Consider the following 20,000-nt stretch of genomic DNA (forward strand, 5'->3'; position numbering starts at 1 on the left):
GTGTTTGAAGTGTTGCGGCGTTGGAGGCGACTCACCCCTTGTTGTCGTAGAAGTTCCTCATGAGGATCCAGGCGCTGACGAGGCTGGTCGGCAGGCCTGAGGAGCACAAACACAACCTGTGGATATTTATAAAAGTACGTATAGTTCCGGTTGTGGAATGATTTTGAGTACAAGATTTAAAAAAAAAAAAAAAAAAAAGTATGAGTATAACGCAATTAAAAATTCTTTTTTACAAAAGATATATCTTTGAAAAATATAGAAATGAAGGAGAATCTCACTGGTGTTAATGGCGCTTCTTCATTTTCTGCTTTTTTTGGTGTGTTTTTGATTTATTCCGTTTTCACAAATACCTCGATTGGAGTCGTTATTTTTTTTATTATTTTATTAGATTTTATTTTATTGGATTTTTTTCATTTGTCAATGGTGAAGAATGGCTTTTTATCCCTTTTCAAACTCGTTCAACGTGTTCTATATTGTAATAAAAGAAATGTGTTCTATACTGAAATGGGATTCTTATTTATTTTTCTTTTCCATTGTTTCATTACTTTTTTCTGTCTTGCCCTTTTTTCTTTCGATTTTTTTCCTCACCCCCCCAAAAAATTGCTATATTAGCAAATTTAGTCATTTGAAAAAAAAGTGTTGTTTTTTTGGGGGGGTGGTTCCAGCTATTCTAGCAGGTTTTTATCTTTTATCTTATTTTTTTTAACTGCCTGTTTAGTTATTCTATTGGATTTTTATCATTTGTCAATGGTGAAGAATGACTTCTTATCCCTTTTCCAACAAGTTCAACGTGTTCTATATTTTTTTTTTATTGCATACATTGAAATTGGATTCTTATTTATTTTTTAGTAATTTCACTTTGATTTTTTTTTTTTTAAAGTGTGTATTTTTTGTGGGTTTTTTTTTTGCAATTCCAGCTATTCTCGATGTTTTTGCAGGTTTTTTATCCTGAAGATTTTTTGTTTTTTACTGTTATTTTATTGGATTTTTTTATCATTTGTCAATAGTGAAGAACGGCTCCTTATCCTTTTTCCAACGACTTCAATGTGTTCTATCCCGAAATTGGATTCTTATTTTTCTTTTCCACCATTTCATCTCATTTTAATTGTTCCTTCGTTCGAAACAAACAAATCAATCCGTTAAACCGAATCGGCCCACGGAGCTCAAAGCGTTTCAGCCGTACCGACGGGCCACACACGGTCCTGACCTGGATTTATAATAGAGTCTCTTGTCACCTGCTGCTCAACTCTGATTTGTTACCCAAAAAAAAAAAAAAAAACAACCCGAGAACACAGAGAGGCTCCGGGGTTTCCATGGCGACGGGCCGGCGGGTAAACGTAAACTCACCCCAGCCGACGAGGATGTACCACCAGAAGTACTTCTTCTGGAAGACGAAGGTGAGCGCCAGCAGCGTCTGCAGGTACATCCCCTCCACCAGCAGCCAGAAGTAGTTGGCCAGGATGCAGAAGTGGAAGAAGGCCACGGCGGCTTTGCACGACGCCTGGAGACACGGGGGACACGGGGGGACACGGGGGGGACACGCTTCCGATCAGCGCCGGGAACTCCCCCAAGACACTGACATCTCACTCTCAACGAGGGAATGTCTAGTGAGCAGGAGTCCGGGGAGACAGTAACTGTTTTATAACGTTATAACACATTGACCGACTATACAACAGTTTCCCCATCAAAGGTACCCAGTAATTCCAGTGTGTCGATCCAGTTCTATAGAACTGAGCATCAAACAGGAAGTCTTCATGCTGGAGTTATTGGAGGACCGGACGGTACGCTGACGTTCAAATCTTTTTTCCCCATCAGACTCGTCACCAGAAGCCCTGGTTTCCTGCTAGAAAACATGATTCTTGGTGTCGGACCTCGGTCGAAAAATCTGGAGCTTGAAAGTTTATTCATTTCAAGTCAATTCACTTTCAACCTCAGGGGGGGCGCTGCTCTGCGGCGAGGTGGTGGTAGACGAACTACCATCCCGTTTATTTTTATTTATTTTCCGTGTGAGCAAAGGACTGCTATGCTATCACTATGCTATCACTATGCTATCATTGTGTTATCACTATGCTATTGCTATCCTATCACTCTGCTATCACTATGCTATTACCAGCCTATCGCGATGCTATCGCTTTGCTATTGCTATCCTATCACTCTGCTATCACCGTGATATCACTATGCTATTGCTATCCCATCACTCGGCTATCATTGTGCTATCATTATGCTATTGCTAGCCTATCCCTATGCTATTGCGATGCTATCACTATGCTATTACCATGCTATTGTTACGCTATCATTATGCTATGACTCGCCTATCACTATGCTATTGCTATGCTATCACTATGCTACTACAAATGCTATTGTTACGCTATCACTATGCTACTGCTAGCCTATCACTATGCTATCACTATGCTATTGCTAGCCTATCACGATGCTATCGCTATGCTACCACTATGACTGACAGCTCCGGCAGCCAATCAACATCCTCCCAGTCAGAACCTCTCATGTTCTCTCTGACAGGAAGTTGTTATGATGAAACGGTCAGAAAGAAGCTCCAGGTTGATTTATTTCTTCCGAATAACCGCAAGAATGGATTTAAAGATGATTTAAGGGACACCAGTTACGCGACCCCTTTACAGTTGTCGTGAACCGTTTTCTCAGCGATGCTGCTGAAGGTTGAACGTCGAGGACAAACCTTGTGTTTGTTTATCAGTCTGTTCACTTCACTTCGCCCTGATCCGAGTGGAAGCAGGTCTTTTCCTCCCCTTCATTTGTTTCTTGCAGGCTTTTACCTCCCTGCTGTTGCCTGTGATTGCTTATATGGGACCGTTATACTTCCTCTGAATGATAAAAGCGAGACGTTGCGCCGGCTGAGTTCAGCCTTCCAGCTCTGATTGAACTGAATTTATTAAGTAATTTTTACAGCAACAGCTGCACTGTTGCACAGTGGGATGAAGCTAACGGGGCGGGAGGTTGTGGTTTCACTTCCACCGGGAAACCGTGATTAAAACAACAAGTGAGTTGTCGATTATTTGCGTTGAAAGACGAGTTTTTTTTAGAAAACAAGCGTCTTGTGAGAGTCACCAGACACTGAACAATATAAACAATGATGGAACAGTGTAAACGGCTTTAATTATCTTTATGATCTTAGCTCCTTTTATCCTCCCCCCCCCCCCCCATCGGGTCGTCCATTTATCATTTCTCCCCAGACGGAATGCCACTAATGAAGATGATGATGATGATGCGGATGAAGATGAAGGCTGTGCTGGACCCCCGGTGGAACTGGAACCGCGGTTCTTTCCCGTCACGACGGAACTCGGAGGCGCTGAAGCCCGGAGTGGCGGCGAGGCGGCGGTTAATCTGGATGAATGGGTTTTGTGGATAATTTGATCACGACAGTTCAACTCAACCCATCGCATCTCCTCTTCCGCTCATCAGCATCATCATCATCATCATCATCATCATCATCATCATCATCATCATCATCATCATCATCATCGTCATCATCATCATCATCATCATCATCACTCCTCGTCCGTCTTTTTCTGAGAAAAAGCTTTTTTTTTGTTTGTTTGTGCTTATTGAGCATGAGAGCTCTCTCTCTCTCTCTCTCTCTCACTCTCTCTCTCTCTCTCTCTCTCTCTCCACTCTCTCTCTCTTTCTGTCACTCTCTCTCCACCTCCCTCTCTTCCTCTCTCTCTTTGTATTATCTCTTCCTCTCTCTCTCTCTCTCTCTCTCCACCTCTCTCTCTCCCCCTCCCTCCCTCTCTCTCTCTCTCTCTCTCGCTCTCTCCACCTCCCCCTCTTCCTCTCTCTCTTTCTATTATCTCTCCCTCTCTCTCTCTCCCTCCCTCTCTTCCTCTCTCTATTCTCTTTCTTTCTCTGTCCCTCTCTCTCCCTCTTTCTCTCTCTACCTCCCTCTCTTCCTCTCTCTCTCTCTCCCTCTATTCTCTTTTTCTGTTCCTCTCTCTCTCCACCTCCCTCTCTTCCTCTCTCTCTTTGTATTATCTCTTCCTCTCTCTCTCTCTCCACCTCTCTCTCTCTCGCTCTCTCTCTCTCTCTCTCTCTCTCTCTCTCGCTCTCTCTCTCTCTCTCTCTCTCTCTCTCTCTCTCCCCCTCCCCCCTCCCTCCCTCTCTCTCTCTCTCTCTCTCTCTCTCTCTCTCTCTCTTCTCTCTCTCTCTCTCTCTCTCCCGGGTCCCTGTCCCCCCAGCCGAGACGCTCCATGCGGGGGGGGGGACGGACACTCTCTCACCGTGGACATGAAGCAGTGGTCCAGGTCTTCGTCGGAGAAGAGGACGCCGTCCTTGATGAAGACGGCGCTGGCCCTCAGGATGAAGGAGACGAACAGGTTGATGTGGATGTAGTTCCTGGTGCAGTGGAACTTCCTGTGTGGAGGAAACATTAATCTCACCACTTCCTGTTCCAAGGGACTTTTCAGGACAAACCGCCGGCGTCACCTGAAGACGGTGAAGACAAAGATGGCTGATATGAGGGAGACGAGGGACGTGGCGTAGCCGGCCGTGTACACCTGCTTGAAGTTGGAGAAGTACGTGGTCTGAAACGCAAAAAGTACAAGAACAAATGCTAAATACTTTGTCAAATGAAGTATTAAGATCTCACTTTGTTTGTGGTTTATTTGTGTCCAGCCAACCAACCAACCAACCAACCAACTAATTAACCAGCCAACCAACAACCGACCAACTAACTAGCCAACAAACAAACCAATTAACCAAACAACAAAGCATCCAATAAACTCCAACACCAACCAACTAACAAACCAACTAACCAACAAACCAATTAACCAACCAACTAACCAACAAACCAACTAACAAACCAACTAACCAACAAACCAAGTATCCAATAAACTCCAACACCAACCAACTAACAAACCAACTAACCAACAAACCAACTAACCAACAATCCAATTAACCAACCAACTAACCAACAAACCAAGTATCCAATAAACTCCAACACCAACCAACTAACAAACCAATTAACCAACCAACTAACCAACAAACCAAGCATCCAATAAACTCCAACACCAACCAACTAACAAACCAACTAACCAACAAACCAATTAACCAACCAACTAACCAACAAACCAAGCATCCAATAAACTCCAACACCAACCAACAAACAAACCAATTAACCAACAAACCAATTAACCAACCAACCAACCACCCAACCAATCAACCAACCAACCAACCAACCAACCAACCAACCAACCAACCACCCAACCAACCAACCAACCAACCAACCAACCACCCAACCAACCAACCAACCAACCAACCACCCAACCAACCACCCAACCAACCAACCAACCACCCAACCAACCAACCAACCAACCACCCAACCAAGGGCCGCAGACCGAGGACTGATGAGTGGGTGGGTTGATGACGAGTCGGTGGTTTAGCAGCAGGTGAGTCTCTACGGAGCGTCTGGTCAGTCGGCTGCTCTAATCAGACGAGCTGCTGGAAGCAACTAGTAATTAAATTCACATCATCTTGACTGAGAGGAGCTGAAAGGAAAACCTTTTTCACAGGTCAGTGAGAAACAACAGTCAGTTTGTACCTTCGGCTCCGTTTCTTCATCCTCGGCGAAAACGCAGGCGTCTTCGTAGGACGGGTAGAGTTCAGTCCAGCCTCCCGCACTGCAGTTCCTGGAGATGTAGCCTGCAAGACCACAAGGTCTTCAGTACTACACAGTACTGCAGGTTGGACCGTAAAACCACAAGGTCTTCAGTACTACACAGTACTGCAGGTTGGACCGTAAAACCACAAGGTCTTCAGTACTCCACAGTACTGCAGGTTGGACCGTAAAACCACAAGGTCTTCAGTACTACACAGTACTGCAGGTAGGACCGTAAAACCACAAGGTCTTCAGCACTACACAGTACTGCAGGTTGGACCGTAAAACCACAAGGTCTTCAGTACTCCACAGTACTGCAGGTAGGACTGTAAAACCACAAGGTCTTCAGTACTCCACAGTACTGCAGGTTGGACCGTAAAACCACAAGGTCTTCAGTACTCCACAGTACTGCAGGTAGGACCGTAAAACCACATGGTCTTCAGTACTACATAGTACTGCAGGTTGGACAGTAAAACCAGGTATTCAGTACTCCACAGTACTGCAGAATTCTTCCCTCCGTCTCTTGCTCATGTACCTTCGCTGGGGTTTCCCGATAGAAATGCCTTGAGATGAATTGAATTAAATTACCCCCCCCCCCCCTCCCCCTCCACCCTCCACCCCCCCCCCACCCCCCCCCCCCCACCCCCCCAACCGTTCCTCATGATCAAATCACATCCTGTACATGAAAACACCTGATTAATGTTTCCCTTTAATTTGCTCCATCAGATACCAGCAGACATCTGTCCAGATGTTGTCTCTTCGCTTTACTGGCACACCGATGGATAATAAGAACAACACACACACACACACACACACACACACACACACACACACACACACACACACACACACACACACACACACGAGTGCCGGTGTTTCGGTTGTTTCCTCAGAAGGGAAATAACAAAATAACTCGGCTGCTCTTCATTTGAATTCAATGAGCCGCGCTAAACATCCGTCTGCCTGCTGGTGAAGTGGGCGGGTGGAGACGGAGGTCACATGACGGAGGTCACATGACGGAGGTCACATGACGGCACATCAGGGGAGTCCAACATCAGGATCGAGGACCAAGCAAGGATTCCACTGGGTCAAACCCTGGGGGACTGATGGAGTTAAACTGACGGAGTTAAACTGACTGAGTTAAACTAATGGAGTTAAACTAATGGGGTTAAACTGGTGGAGTTAAACTGACGGAGTTAAACTGGTGGAGTTAAACTGGTGGATTTAAACTGACGGAGTTAAACTGACTGAGTTAAACTGATGGAGTTAAACTGATGGCGTTAACCTGATGGAGTTAAAGTAACTGAGTTAAACTGGTGGAGTTAACGTGATGGAGTTAAACTGACTGAGTTAAACTGATGGAGTTAAACTGGTGGAGTTAAACTGATGGAGTTAAACTGATGGCGTTAACCTGATGGAGTTAAAGTAATGGAGTTAAACTGGTGGAGTTAACGTGATGGAGTTAAACTGACTGAGTTAAACTGACTGAGTTAAACTGACGGAGTCAAACTGACGGAACTGATGGAGTTAAACTGATGGAGTTAAACGAATGGAGTTAAACTGACGGAGTGAAACTAATGGAGTTAAATTGACGGAGTTAACCTGATGGAGTTAAACTAATGGAGTTAAACTAATGGAGTTAAACTGACGGAGTGAAACTAATGGAGTTAAATTGACGGAGTTAACCTGATGGAGTTAAACTAATGGAGTTAAACTAATGGAGTTAAACTGACGGAGTGAAACTAATGGAGTTAAATTGACGGAGTTAACCTGATGGAGTTAAACTAATGGAGTTAAACTAATGGAGTTAAACTGGCAGTTAAACTGACGGGGTTAACGTGACGGAGGGAAAGTGTTGATTCCTACGAGCAGGTCAGCAGGTGTCGAGTGAGAATCGGCGCCATGAGAAGGAGGATGAGAAGCAGAAACTGTGTTTCAGCTCCTTGGATGTGAAACGGCTGCTGGCGGAGCAGAGCAGCGGAGCGGAGCGGCGGCAGCGGTGCAGCAGCGGCGGGGGCTGGAGTCGTGGGCGGATCCAGCGATGTGCGGCCGCATTAGCCGCGGTACGAGGTGGCGCGTAGCGCCCGCAGCGGCAGCCAACGCCGGGATGCGAGCGGAGGTCAGGGGTGGAGGCTCCGGGGAGCCGCCGCCGCCGCTCGGACAGCGCCGCGCTTAACAAGCAGCGCCAACTCCTTCCTCAATGAGCAACGTTAACCCTTCGATTTTACAATTCTACTTTCTCTGCACGCAGCCTGCCGCTGGAGAGGCCGGGCCGAGGAGGAGGAGGAGGAGGAGGAGGAGGAGGAGGGGGAGCATGAGGAGGAACCAGGACCGGGAGTGACGGAGGTCCTGGACGGACGCTGGATGTTCCCTCACTGTCAGGAGCTCATCTTCGCCGTCTGGTGCGCTAGTTTACTGAACAGGTCGGCGGTAAACCACCTCCACCTCCTCCTCCTCCTCCTCCTCCTCCTCCTCCTCCTCCACCTCCTCCACCTCCTCAGGAACAAACACTTTAGTGGAATGAAACACAGGAAACTCTGAGCGACGCTGCCAGGGGAGGAACTATGGTGACTTTGTTTTGGCGATCTGATGATGAGGAGGAGAGGGAGGAAGAGGAAGAGGAGGAGGAGGAGGAGGAGGAGGAGGAGGAGGAGGCACCAACTCTGGGTAGGATAGTCGATGCTAAAGTGTTTTGTTACGTTGGAGGATGAACCTCGTTGAAGAAGATGTTGTTGAAAATGTATACTTTCATCTGCGTGTTTTTATTTATTAGTTTGTTTGCATGTATTTGACCAAATTTTGGCAAAAAGTTTGTCTTCATCTGAGGAGCAACAGATTCTGGGACGTTCACGTTAAACCGTTTCCGAATAAATCCCCCAAAAACTGTGACAAACTGTCCCATACAGAGCGGATGAGAGGCTCCTCATAGAGATCAAAGGAGATCAGCGTCTGTTGCCATGGAGACGCCCCCCCCCCCCAGCTCAGTGTTTCAGTGATGTCTCTACCCGACAGGCCAGTTAGCATTGTTGTGAGCTAAAGGCTATCATGCTAGCGACGCTAACTGGCCTGCTCAGTGTTTCAGTGATGTCGCTACCCGACAGGCCAGTTAGCATCGTTGTGAGCTAAAGGCTATCACGCTCGCGACGCTAACTTGGTTCTGCAAAACAAATGTGTTGTTGGTGCAGGTCTGCGCTCTACCGAGCGTAGCTCTAGATTGTTCAGATTATAAAGCCAGCATACGAGACGACAGCAGACTAGAGGCAGATCGAGTAGAAGATCGTTTACCGTCGTTATTCGCAAACAGCTGGGAGACGTTGGCGCAGGAGACGCTGACCACCTGGCCCTCGGCCGCGCGACGCCAACACCGGATGTCGTCCCAGAACGTGGAGCAACCTGAGCCAACAAGGAGGAAACGCGTCAAGTAGAACAACAACAACAACAACAACAACAACAACAACAACAACAGGACAACATGACGAAGTCGTTCATAAACATCCACAGAGACGCCAGGGAGTCGTTCTCGCCGAGACGAACATGAACCGCGTCAACAATGTCCTTTTCCCCCGTTGTCCTGCTGAGCAACTGAGTCCTGCAATAATAGAGGATCGATGGCTCTCCAGTGCCGCCCTTCTTGTTGTCATGGCAACCAGACACCACCAGGGTGGGAACACATCTGACACGTCTTGACGACTGCGCTATAATCTGACGTTAGAGGAGGAAGATGCTCTATAATCTGATGTTGGAGGAGGAAGGTGCTCTATAATCTGATGTTAGAGGAGGAAGATGCTCTATAATCTGACGTTAGAGGAAGATGCTCTATTATCTGACGTTAGAGGAGGAAGATGCCCTATAATCTGGTGTTAGAGGAGGAAGATGCTCTATTATCTGACGTAAGAGGAGGAAGATGCTCTATAATCTGGTGTTAGAGGAGGAAGATGCTCTATTATCTGACTTTAGAGGAGGAAGATGCTCTATAATCTGATGTTAGAGGAGGAAGATGCTCTATAATCTGACATTAGAGGAGGAAGGTGCTCTATAATCGGGTGTTAGAGGGGGAAGATGCTCTATAATCTGACGTTAGAGGAAGATGCTCTATTATCTGACGTTAGAGGAGGAAGATGCCCTATAATCTGGTGTTAGAGGAGGAAGATGCTCTATTATCTGACGTAAGAGGAGGAAGATGCTCTATAATCTGGTGTTAGAGGAGGAAGATGCTCTATTATCTGACTTTAGAGGAGGAAGATGCTCTATAATCTGATGTTAGAGGAGGACGATGCTCTATAATCTGACGTTAGAGTAAGGGGCTCTATAATCTGACTTTAGAGGAAGATGCTATATTATCTGACGTTAGAGGAGGAAGATGCCCTATAATCTGGTGTTAGAGGAGGAAGATACTCTATAATCTGTGTTAGAGGAGGAAGATGCTCTATAATCTGAGGTTAGAGGAGGAAGATGCTCTATAATATGTGTTAGAGGAGGAAGATGCTCTATAATCTGACTTTAGAGGAAGGTGCTCTATAATCTGAGGTTAGAGGAGGAAGATGCTCTATAATCTGACGTTAGAGGAGGAAGATGCTCTATAATCTGGCGTTAGAGGAGGAAGATGCTCTATAATCTGGCGTTAGAGGAGGACGATGCTCTATAATCTGACGTTAGAGGAGGAAGATGCTCTATAATCTGGGTGACAGGACCACGTAGAGCAGGAACAGCTCCAGAACAATAATCCCAGGCTCGTGATCGAGGCCCACGTTTGTAAACCTGAACGTCTCGGCGGCGCCAAGAAAAACGCGGCAATGCTGAAGAAGCGACAAACGCTGGACGTGGGAGTCGTTTCGGAACGAGTTGGCGTGAACGCCGACCCTCTGGGTGCTCCAATGTTCTCATGTACAAGCTTCCAAATGCATCTGGAGGAACCCGGGGGGGGGGGTGAGGGGGGGGAGTCGCCCCACGCCGGGGCAGAAACAATAACACCAGCTGCTCTACCGACATCCAGAGTTGAAGGCAACAACAACACGGCGGGGACTGCCATCGCTAACACAGAAAAGCTCTGAGCGCTTTGTGTGCGAGTCAGAGAAAAGTACCAAAAAATAATGAATAAATAAATAAAAAAAAGATTGATGCTGGAAATAAACCTCCTTGCTCGGTGTGCAGTGGTGTGTGAATGTTTACAGATGTGGAGCTGCAGTATGTTTTAGTGGGTGAAACTGCAGAACACACATCGGACATTATTCATGTAAAGACAGAAAAAAAACAAACATTTTCCACAGACGTTTGTTCGGTTAGTTTCTCCGAACCGTAAAAAAAGTTATGAACCTTCGGGATTAGAAAGTCAAGATAATCCAAAATACGTCCCTTAATCCGTTGAAGTTGTTTTTAATGTTGTTGCAGTCGAAGGTTCCGGTGACGATGTGAACGTTGGAAAAATCCAAAATGGCGGACGACGGGGCGTTTCCCCGACTACGTCAGTCGAGGGGTAATCCCGACGGGATTACGCGACGCCGTCCAATCAGAACGTCCGGTCTTTAGGTACCAACGTAAATCCGATTCCTTTATCGGACGATTACCTAAACGACTGTCCAGCACACGCCACGACGGGAGCTTTGTCCTTTGTGAGGACGGCACTGAGCGAGACGGAGACGTCGGTTTGTCCTCCCCGAAGTCCTGCTTTCATTTCCGTCGGTCGTTTCGCTCTCACGTCTTCAGATATTTGTGTGCTTCAATAAACCGCTGTGAGATATTAGAGGAGTAAAAGGTCTGCGGGGAAATACGCTGCCACGTGGACGTCGTTCTGCGACGAGAGACAAACAAGGAGACGAGAGACGGAGGGAATCGGAACAGACGAGTCAGAGAAACAGTTTAGGTTCAGACGTTCTTATCTACGGTTTAGTCCAAGTGGTAAATACTGGACGGACACTTCAAACCCCTATCTGTGGAGACACATCTGGACAGCGTCCCTCCACTCTGACTTTCAGTTTAGGAAAAACACTGGGGGACGTCCTTTGTGGATCAAAGCAGTTCCGGTATTTCCTCCTAAACACTGGGATGAAGGGATGAAGGGATGAAGGGATGAAGGGATGAAGGGATGGAGGATAATCATACCAGGAGCGGCGGGTTGCTTTTAAGCCCCAGAAAGACGCAACATTTTGTCTTTTAGAACGCTGGAGGGGAGAGAAGGTGGCACTTTGTGGAAATACTGCGACGGCTTCAAAGTACTTTATGAACGCAGCACGCTAACGCCCGGCCCGCGCGGAGTCGCCAGTCAAACCCTTCCTGCGTCGCGACTTTGACCCTTTGACTCTGTTTCATTATTTCAAATTCAATCCAGAAATACACATTTATATATTTATTTCCATTATTTTAATCAATTACTGAGACATTGAATAAATTATTCAATGTTGGCACATTTAGTCCCGCAGTGACTTAAAACACATTTGAAACTAAACATTATTTTAAACTAAATACAATTTTAAACCAAACATTATTTTAAACTAAACACAATTTTAAAATGAACAATTTAAAATTAAACACAATTTTAAGCTGAACAATTTTAAACTAAATTCAATTTTAAACTAAACAATTCTAAACCAAACATTATTTTAAACTAAAAACAATTTTAAACTGAAGAATTTTAAACCAAACACAATTTTGAATTAAACAATTTTAAACTGAACACTATTTTAACCTGGATGTTATGATGGAGAATGGATGATAAAAAAAACAACCTGTATTTCGAACAGATGGTACATTCTTCCCTCCATCCCCCTCCCACTCTTTCATCCCGTTCTCTCCATCAAACCTTTGATTTTAACCAACATGGAACAACCAGGAGCTCATAGAGACGTTTCTCTCCAGATGTTGAGCAGAAAGCCTTTCTGTCCGTACGTCTTTGTGAAATACCTGAAAATCCTTTTAATTAAAGCGATAAAGTGGAGGTGCTGATGGCCAGTGACCCTCCACCCTCCACCCCCCCTCCACCCCTCCTCCACCCCCCCTGAGGTGTAAAGTCTTGTTTCCAACGGTCAGGATCAAATTACTGCTTCACTTCTTCTCTTGTGCTTGCGGAGAAAACTTCCACTGTGTTTATTTACATGACAAACTGTGTTTTCCACACAGAGGAATAAATGTGCTAAAATTAAAATAAATTACACATTTAAATAATTAATTAAATGTGTCATTAATTCATTGAAATATCAATTCATTTTGTTAAAAAAAAAAACAACACCATATATATATATATATATATATATATATATATATGTCATTTCACTATTAATTATTTCATGATCTAAATGAGCCAAAATAAAATCCACGAACACACATTTATATGTTTCATTTTAATCAATTAATGAGACATTTAATTCATTATTTAATGGTGTATTTTATTTTGGCATATTTAGTCCTGCAGTGACTGAAAACACTATTTTGAACTAAACACAATTTTAAACTATGGTCATAATTCACCCAGTTACTGTGGGGCAGTAGGGAACTTTATTTTGTAGACAGGAAGTAGTTTTGTTGACTCAATAGAAAAATTTTAATTTTTGTATAAAGTTTTATTCATTTCCAATTATTTTATAAAAACACATTTAGATAAATCTAAAGTATGGCCACACCTATTCATACTGATATATATATACTGATATATATATACTGATATATATATATATATATATATATATATATATATATATATATATATATATATATATATATATACTATTTCCTGTTATCGTTTAGCATTTGCTTGATATCTGTACTTGTGTCTTAAGTGGGTTTTAAATATGTTGTATTTTATCGTTTGAGGCTGATTTTAAAGTTTAGCTATCATTTTAGCCACTAAGCTAAGCTAAGCTAGCCGGCTAGTTTGCCGTTCAGGCATTCCTGTTAACCCGGGTGACAGCTGGCTAGCTAAACACGCTAGCGTGTTAGCAAGGGCATCTCATTCTGTCCAATATGGCGTCAGGTCCCGGAAAACATATATATATATAAACAGAGGAAGGAAGAAGTAAAACTCCAATATTCCATAGTCGGAAAAATACTAATAAAAGTTCATGACAAAGAATAAATTATTGCTGAATTATTTTAATAAGCATTGAAATAAGCATTGAAATGAACAACACAGAGCAAAGCGGAGCTCATGATCACTTTTAGAGGGTCAGTCATATTTAATCTGTGGGATTATTCAGATGACTGTCCAGGTTGGACACCCTGTCCCTGTCCCTGTCCCTGTCCCTGGGACTCGGAGGAGCTCGGCTCCAGCTGGAGCAACAACTGAGCCGCTTTGTGTAAAAACAAACAAATTTCACACCTTCATGAATAATTCAGGCCGAAGTCGTCCAAACCCTCCGAGTGTCTCCGGCCCTCAGCGCCTCGTCTGACCCGCCGCCCTTCGAGGTGAACGAGGCTGAATATTCATGGACTCATTAAGGACGGATGTCCAACGCGTTCCCGTTCCTCAGTGTTTTGCCTTTTTCAAGTTGACTTTTACACCCAATCATTTCTTTTTATTATCCTCCTTTTCCTTCTGAGCCCTTTGAGTTTCATTACTTTGCATATCTAATTACGAAGAAATGTCTCTCTTCTGAACTGTGTAAGGGAGCAGTCCATGAGTGTCTCACTGGACATGAACTGGACATGAACTGGACATGAACTGGACATGATGAACTGGACATGATGAACAAGACATGATGAACAAGACATGATGAACAAGACATGATGAACTGGACATGATGAACTGGACATGATGAACTGACATGATGAACAAGACATGATGAACAAGACATGATGGACAAGACATGATGAACTGGACATGAAGAACTGGACATGATGAATTGGACATGAACTGGACATGAAGAACTGGACATGGTGAACTGGACATGAACTGGACATGAAATGGACACAATAACTCTTCATGATGAACTGGACATGATGAACTGGACATAAACAAGACATGATGAACTGGACATGAGTTGGACATGAACTGGACATGATGAATTGGACATGATGAACAAGACATGAAGAACTGGACATGATGAACAAGACATGAAGAATTGGACATGAAGAACTGGACATGAATTGGACATGAAGCAGACATGATGAACAAGACATGAAGAACAAGACATGATGAACAAGACATGAAGAACAAGACATGATGAACAAGACATGAAGAACAAGACATGAAGAACAAGACATGATGAACAAGACATGAAGAACAAGACATGATGAACAAGACATGATGAACAAGACATGATGAACAAGACATGAAGAACAAGACATGATGAACAAGACATGATGAACAAGACATGAAGAACAAGACATGATGAACAAGACATGATGAACAAGACATGAAGAACAAGACATGATGAACAAGACATGATGAACAAGACATGAAGAACAAGACATGATGAACAAGACATGATGAACAAGACATGAAGAACAAGACATGATGAACAAGACATGAAGAACAAGACATGAAGAACAAGACATGATGAACAAGACATGAAGAACAAGACATGAAGAACAAGACATGATGAACAAGACATGATGAACAAGACATGAAGAACAAGACATGAAGAACAAGACATGAAGAACTGGACATGATAAAACTGGACATGAATTGGACATTGGACAAACAAGGCAGTCAAACAGCCTTGTTTTCTCTCAACACACCTGTAAAGGACATTTACCAGTCGTCTCATTATGGACGGGTTGTTTGGTTAAAACGCGCTTGATGACATTTCCCTTTGATTGTTGATCTTTACTTTTTCCACCCCGAAGTGGGACGCCGCCGGTCAAGGTGCCTCTTCGGCATTTAATCCTCGACAACAAACGTGGATTCGGGCGAAGGTGGCGCTGCGAAGTCTATAATTTGCCGAAGTCCCGCCGGAGGAGGCGTCGCGGCGGACGGCGGTAATTGTAGCCACAGAAGAAGCCCACTCAGCCTCCGCCGGCCGCGACCAACCAGGGACGGTTTTTAAAATCTAATGCGTCTCAGCGTGGGCCGGAGGCGGCGCAGCCTCTTCGCGGGTCACAGTCGCAGAGGGAGGAAGTCGGGGGAATTAATGAGTCAGTGAAGGGACTCGCGCTGCCGTCCTTTGTATTTACCAACAGAGTGGAGAGGAAGGTTCATGTCCACTCATTAGGGGACGCACTTAATGGAAAAACTCTGAAGCAAAACCACGTGAAACACAAGAGAACGCGTTGGTGTTTGTGTTTCACGGCGTGTCTTTGTGTGTCTTTGTGTTTCACGGTGTGTCTTTGTGTTTCACGGTGTGTCTTTGTGTGTCTTTGTGTTTCACGGTGTGTCTTTGTGTTTCACGGTGTGTCTTTGTGTGTCTTTGTGTTTCACAATGTGTCTTTGCGTTTCACGGTGTGTCTTTATGTTTCACGGTGTGTCTTTGTGTTTCACGGTGTGTCTTTGTGTTTCACGGTGTGTCTTTATGTTTCACGATGTGTCTTTGTGTTTCACGGTGTGTCTTTATGTTTCACGATGTGTCTTTGTGTTTCACGGTGTGTCTTTGTGTTTCACGATGTGTCTTTGTGTTTCACAATGTGTCTTTGTGTTTCACGGTGTGTCTTTGTGTTTCACGGTGTGTCTTTGTGTTTCACGGTGTGTCTTTGTGTTTCACGGTGTGTCTTTGTGTTTCACGGTGTGTCTTTGTGTTTCACGATGTGTCTTTGTGTTTCACGGTGTGTCTTTGTGTTTCACGATGTGTCTTTGTGTTTCACGGTGTGTCTTTGTGTGTCTTTGTGTTTCCATGGTGTGTCTTTGTGTTTCACGATGTGTCTTTGTGTTTCACGGTGTGTCTTTGTGTTTCACGATGTGTCTTTGTGTTTCACGCGTGTGTCTTTGTGTGTCTTTGTGTTTCACGGTGTGTCTTTTTTGTGTCTTTGTGTTTCATGGTGTGTCTTTGTGTTTCACGGTGTGTCTTTGTGTTTCACGATGTGTCTTTGTGTTTCACGCGTGTCTTCGTGTGTCTTTGTGTTTCCATGGTGTGTCTTTGTGTTTCACGATGTGTCTTTGTGTTTCACGGTGTGTCTTTGTGTTTCACGATGTGCCTTTGTGTTTCACGGTGTGTCTTTGTGTTTCACGGTGTGTCTTTGTGTTTCACAATGTGCCTTTGTGTGTCTTTGTGTTTCACGGCATGTCTTTGTGTGTCTTTGTGTTTCACTATGTGTCTTTGTGTTTCACGATGTGTCTTTGTGTTTCACGGTGTGTCTTTTTTGTGTCTTTGTGTTTCATGGTGTGTCTTTGTGTTTCACGGTGTGTCTTTGTGTTTCACGATGTGTCTTTGTGTTTCACGCGTGTCTTCGTGTGTCTTTGTGTTTCCATGGTGTGTCTTTGTGTTTCACGATGTGTCTTTGTGTTTCACGGTATGTCTTTGTGTTACACGATGTGCCTTTGTGTTTCACGGTGTGTCTTTGTGTTTCACGGTGTGTCTTTGTGTTTCACAATGTGCCTTTGTGTGTCTTTGTGTTTCACGGCATGTCTTTGTGTGTCTTTGTGTTTCACTATGTGTCTTTGTGTTTCACGGTGTGTCTTTGTGTTTCACTAAGTGTCTTTATGTGTCTTTGTGTTTCACGGCGTGTCTTTGTGTGTCTTTGTGTTTCACGGTGTCTCTTTGTGTTTCACACGTGTCTTTGTGTGACTCTACCTCTTTATCCAGGTACTCTACCTCTGTATCCAGGTACTCTACCTCTGTTTCCAGGTACTCTACCTCTGTATCCAGGTACTCTACCTCTGTTTCCAGGTACTCTACCTCTGTATCCAGGTACTCAGTTTCCTACACTTCTTCCTGGGTTTGTACTCAGACTCACTTGTTTTTGACAAGAATCACCTTCATCACTGTGATTTATTGTTGAATCCATTTCTAAGAGACAGTATGGGGGTCGGGGGTGGGGGGTGGGGGTATGAGGGGGAATATGAGGGACAATATGAGGGGCACCAAGTAAACAAGGCTCGGGACTCTTTAGTGAATAATTTTCAAAGCAAAGCACTTTGGTGCAGCAATGATTCACCCTCCACTTTATTCATTCTCTCCATTCACATCATTTGTTTTATTACTATTTTTATTTATCTCAACACATCCATGACTTCTAATTCCTTACGTAAGGATCCGGAGCAGTGGAAGTGTTTCCAGCACCCGTGTGTTTAACTTTCGAAAGCAGGTCTCGCTGCAGGAGTCTTGAGCCCGGGCGGACGAGTCGCGCTGGTGTTTATCCTCGACAGGGATTCAAAACAACAGACTGACCTGACTTGGCAGAGGGTCCGTCCTCCTCCTGACGGCGGATCTGCTCGCATTCCTCCTGGGCCTTCATGTGCTGGACCACCAGGGCGCAGTCCGGGTGGATGGCCTCCGTCTGCAGAGCAACAAGACGAGCAGACATCACCGGAAACGACCACGGTGGGCGAAACGACCCCACCTTGCCTTGTTAAAACATCATTCTTGGGCTTTATCATCAGTTGAAACTTCAGGAAAATGTGGAGTTTGAAAACAGCTGATTTTTTGTATTTTTTTTATTTGAGCTCTTTGTTCAAACCTGAATCGCCCACAAGGGGGCGCCACCCCACAACGGGAGGTTCTTTATTGTCGTCAACTCAGAAGGCTGAAATCATAAACTACCTCTGGTGAGTTTAAACCTCCGGGGGGCGCTGCTCTGCAGCTTGAATGGCTGTCGACGCACCGCCATCTTTTGTTTGAGCAAAGGACTGCTATGCTATTGCTATGCCATCGCTATGCTATCGCTATGCTATTGCTATGTTATCGCTATGCCACCGCTATGCAATCGCTATACTATTGCTATGCCATCGCTATGCCATCGCTATGCCATCGCTATGCTATCGCTATGCCACCGCTATGCTATCGCTATGCTATTGCTATGCAATCACTATTCTATTGCTATGCTATTGCTATGCATCGCTATGCCATTGCTATGTTATCGCTATGCCACCGCTATGCCATCGCTATGCCACCACTATACTATCGCTATGCTATCGCTATGCTATTGCTTTGCTATCGCTATGCCACTGCTATTCCATCGCTATGCTATCGCTATCGCTATACCACCGCTATGCTATCGCGTGGGTGGTGCTCGCTAACTTGTGTTTGTGTTTGGTTACTGTGAAGTAGCCAGTGGCTAAACAGCTGTGTTTCGCTAACGTTAGTTTGAAATAGCATATAATGCTGGCATGAATGGTAACGGTGGCTAGCTTGCAGCCAGCAGAACGCGGCTATCGAGTCACAAGCGCCACCAAAGCGTAGAGCTGCTAGCTACGGTAGCAGGCAGATTGTCAACAGGCAGATTCAGTGTTACGTTTGCTAATTCGCGAATAGATTAGCGTTAGCTCAATCACGCTGTGGTCGTTTCCCAGCATAATGGTTTTTAAAGACAATCGTTTGCCCCCGGTGAATCGTCTCCGGCGGGACAGGCGGGACACCTGCCTGCCGAGCAGATGGACTCCCGGCGCAGGTGAGTGACCTTTGATCCGCGGGATTAACGCGAACGCCTCCTGCTCTGCACGCGGCGGCTGCTGCTGCTTGTTGTTGTTGTTTTCTAAAATGTCAGCGGCGGCTCCTGAGGGGTGTGTTTGTGTTCCCCGCCGCCGCGAAGGTCAAATATTCATCAGCAGCCGGTTCAGGGTGAGTCTCATTACAGCCCTGGTACTCCAAATACACCATGGCGATATCACAGTCACTTCACTCGCTCCTCAAAACGAGGAGTTAATGAAACGGTGAGTCAGGTCACCTTTCTTTCCAGAGAACCTCAAGAACCACGGCGACATGGAGACGCAGAGGATGAGAAATAAAATGATAGGATGCAGTAAAAACAATGAAAGGGCAAAGTAAAAACAGGACGGGGGTTTTAAACGTGGTTTAAACGAGTTAAATGATAAACCAGCCGCTGACTGTCGTGACTCAGAGGAGGAGGAACCTGCAGAACCAGGCCAGAGGAGGAACCTGCAGAACCAGGCGGTGGTGTGTCACCAGGCCGGAGGCGGCGGCTGCTTGTTGTAGAAGTGGATCTGACAGGAGCAGCAAACCTGCCGCAGGCGGAAACTTCATCTGATATTTTTACACTTTGGTGAAACCAAGACCCTCCTGCTCCACAAGCACATGGTGAGACCTGGGTCCAGACCCTCCAGACCTCCAGACCCCAAGACCTCCAGACCCCCAGACCCCCAGACCTCCAGACCCTCCAGACCTTCCAGGTCTCCAGACACTCCAGGCCTCCAGACCTCTAGACTCTCCAGATCTCCAGACCTACAAACCTCCAGGCCTTCAGATCCTCCAGACCTCCGGATCTCCAGACCTCTAGACCTCCAGACCTCCAGACCTCCAGGTCTCCAGACCCTCCAGACCTCCAGACCTCC

The 20,000-nt window shown here is 45.2% G+C and overlaps 1 protein-coding gene across 1 annotated transcript in view; it reads right to left on the minus strand.

Annotated features, from left to right (window-relative positions):
* The window catches only part of ghrhrb (growth hormone releasing hormone receptor b), a gene marked incomplete at both ends in the record, with an annotated part of 26,730 nt that overhangs the window by 5,789 nt on the left and 941 nt on the right, over positions 1-20,000 (minus strand). Inside the window, 7 exons of the mRNA XM_080506336.1 lie at positions 36-96; positions 1,348-1,501; positions 4,254-4,386; positions 4,459-4,556; positions 5,573-5,673; positions 8,915-9,022; positions 17,881-17,989. Coding sequence (XP_080362462.1) covers positions 36-96; positions 1,348-1,501; positions 4,254-4,386; positions 4,459-4,556; positions 5,573-5,673; positions 8,915-9,022; positions 17,881-17,989 — 764 coding nt within the window. The remainder of the gene's footprint in view (positions 1-35; positions 97-1,347; positions 1,502-4,253; positions 4,387-4,458; positions 4,557-5,572; positions 5,674-8,914; positions 9,023-17,880; positions 17,990-20,000) is intronic.

The sequence above is a fragment of the Blennius ocellaris genome (assembly GCF_963422515.1).
Source record: "Blennius ocellaris genome assembly, chromosome: 12".
In the NCBI taxonomy this organism is placed as follows: Eukaryota; Metazoa; Chordata; class Actinopteri; order Blenniiformes; family Blenniidae; genus Blennius; species Blennius ocellaris.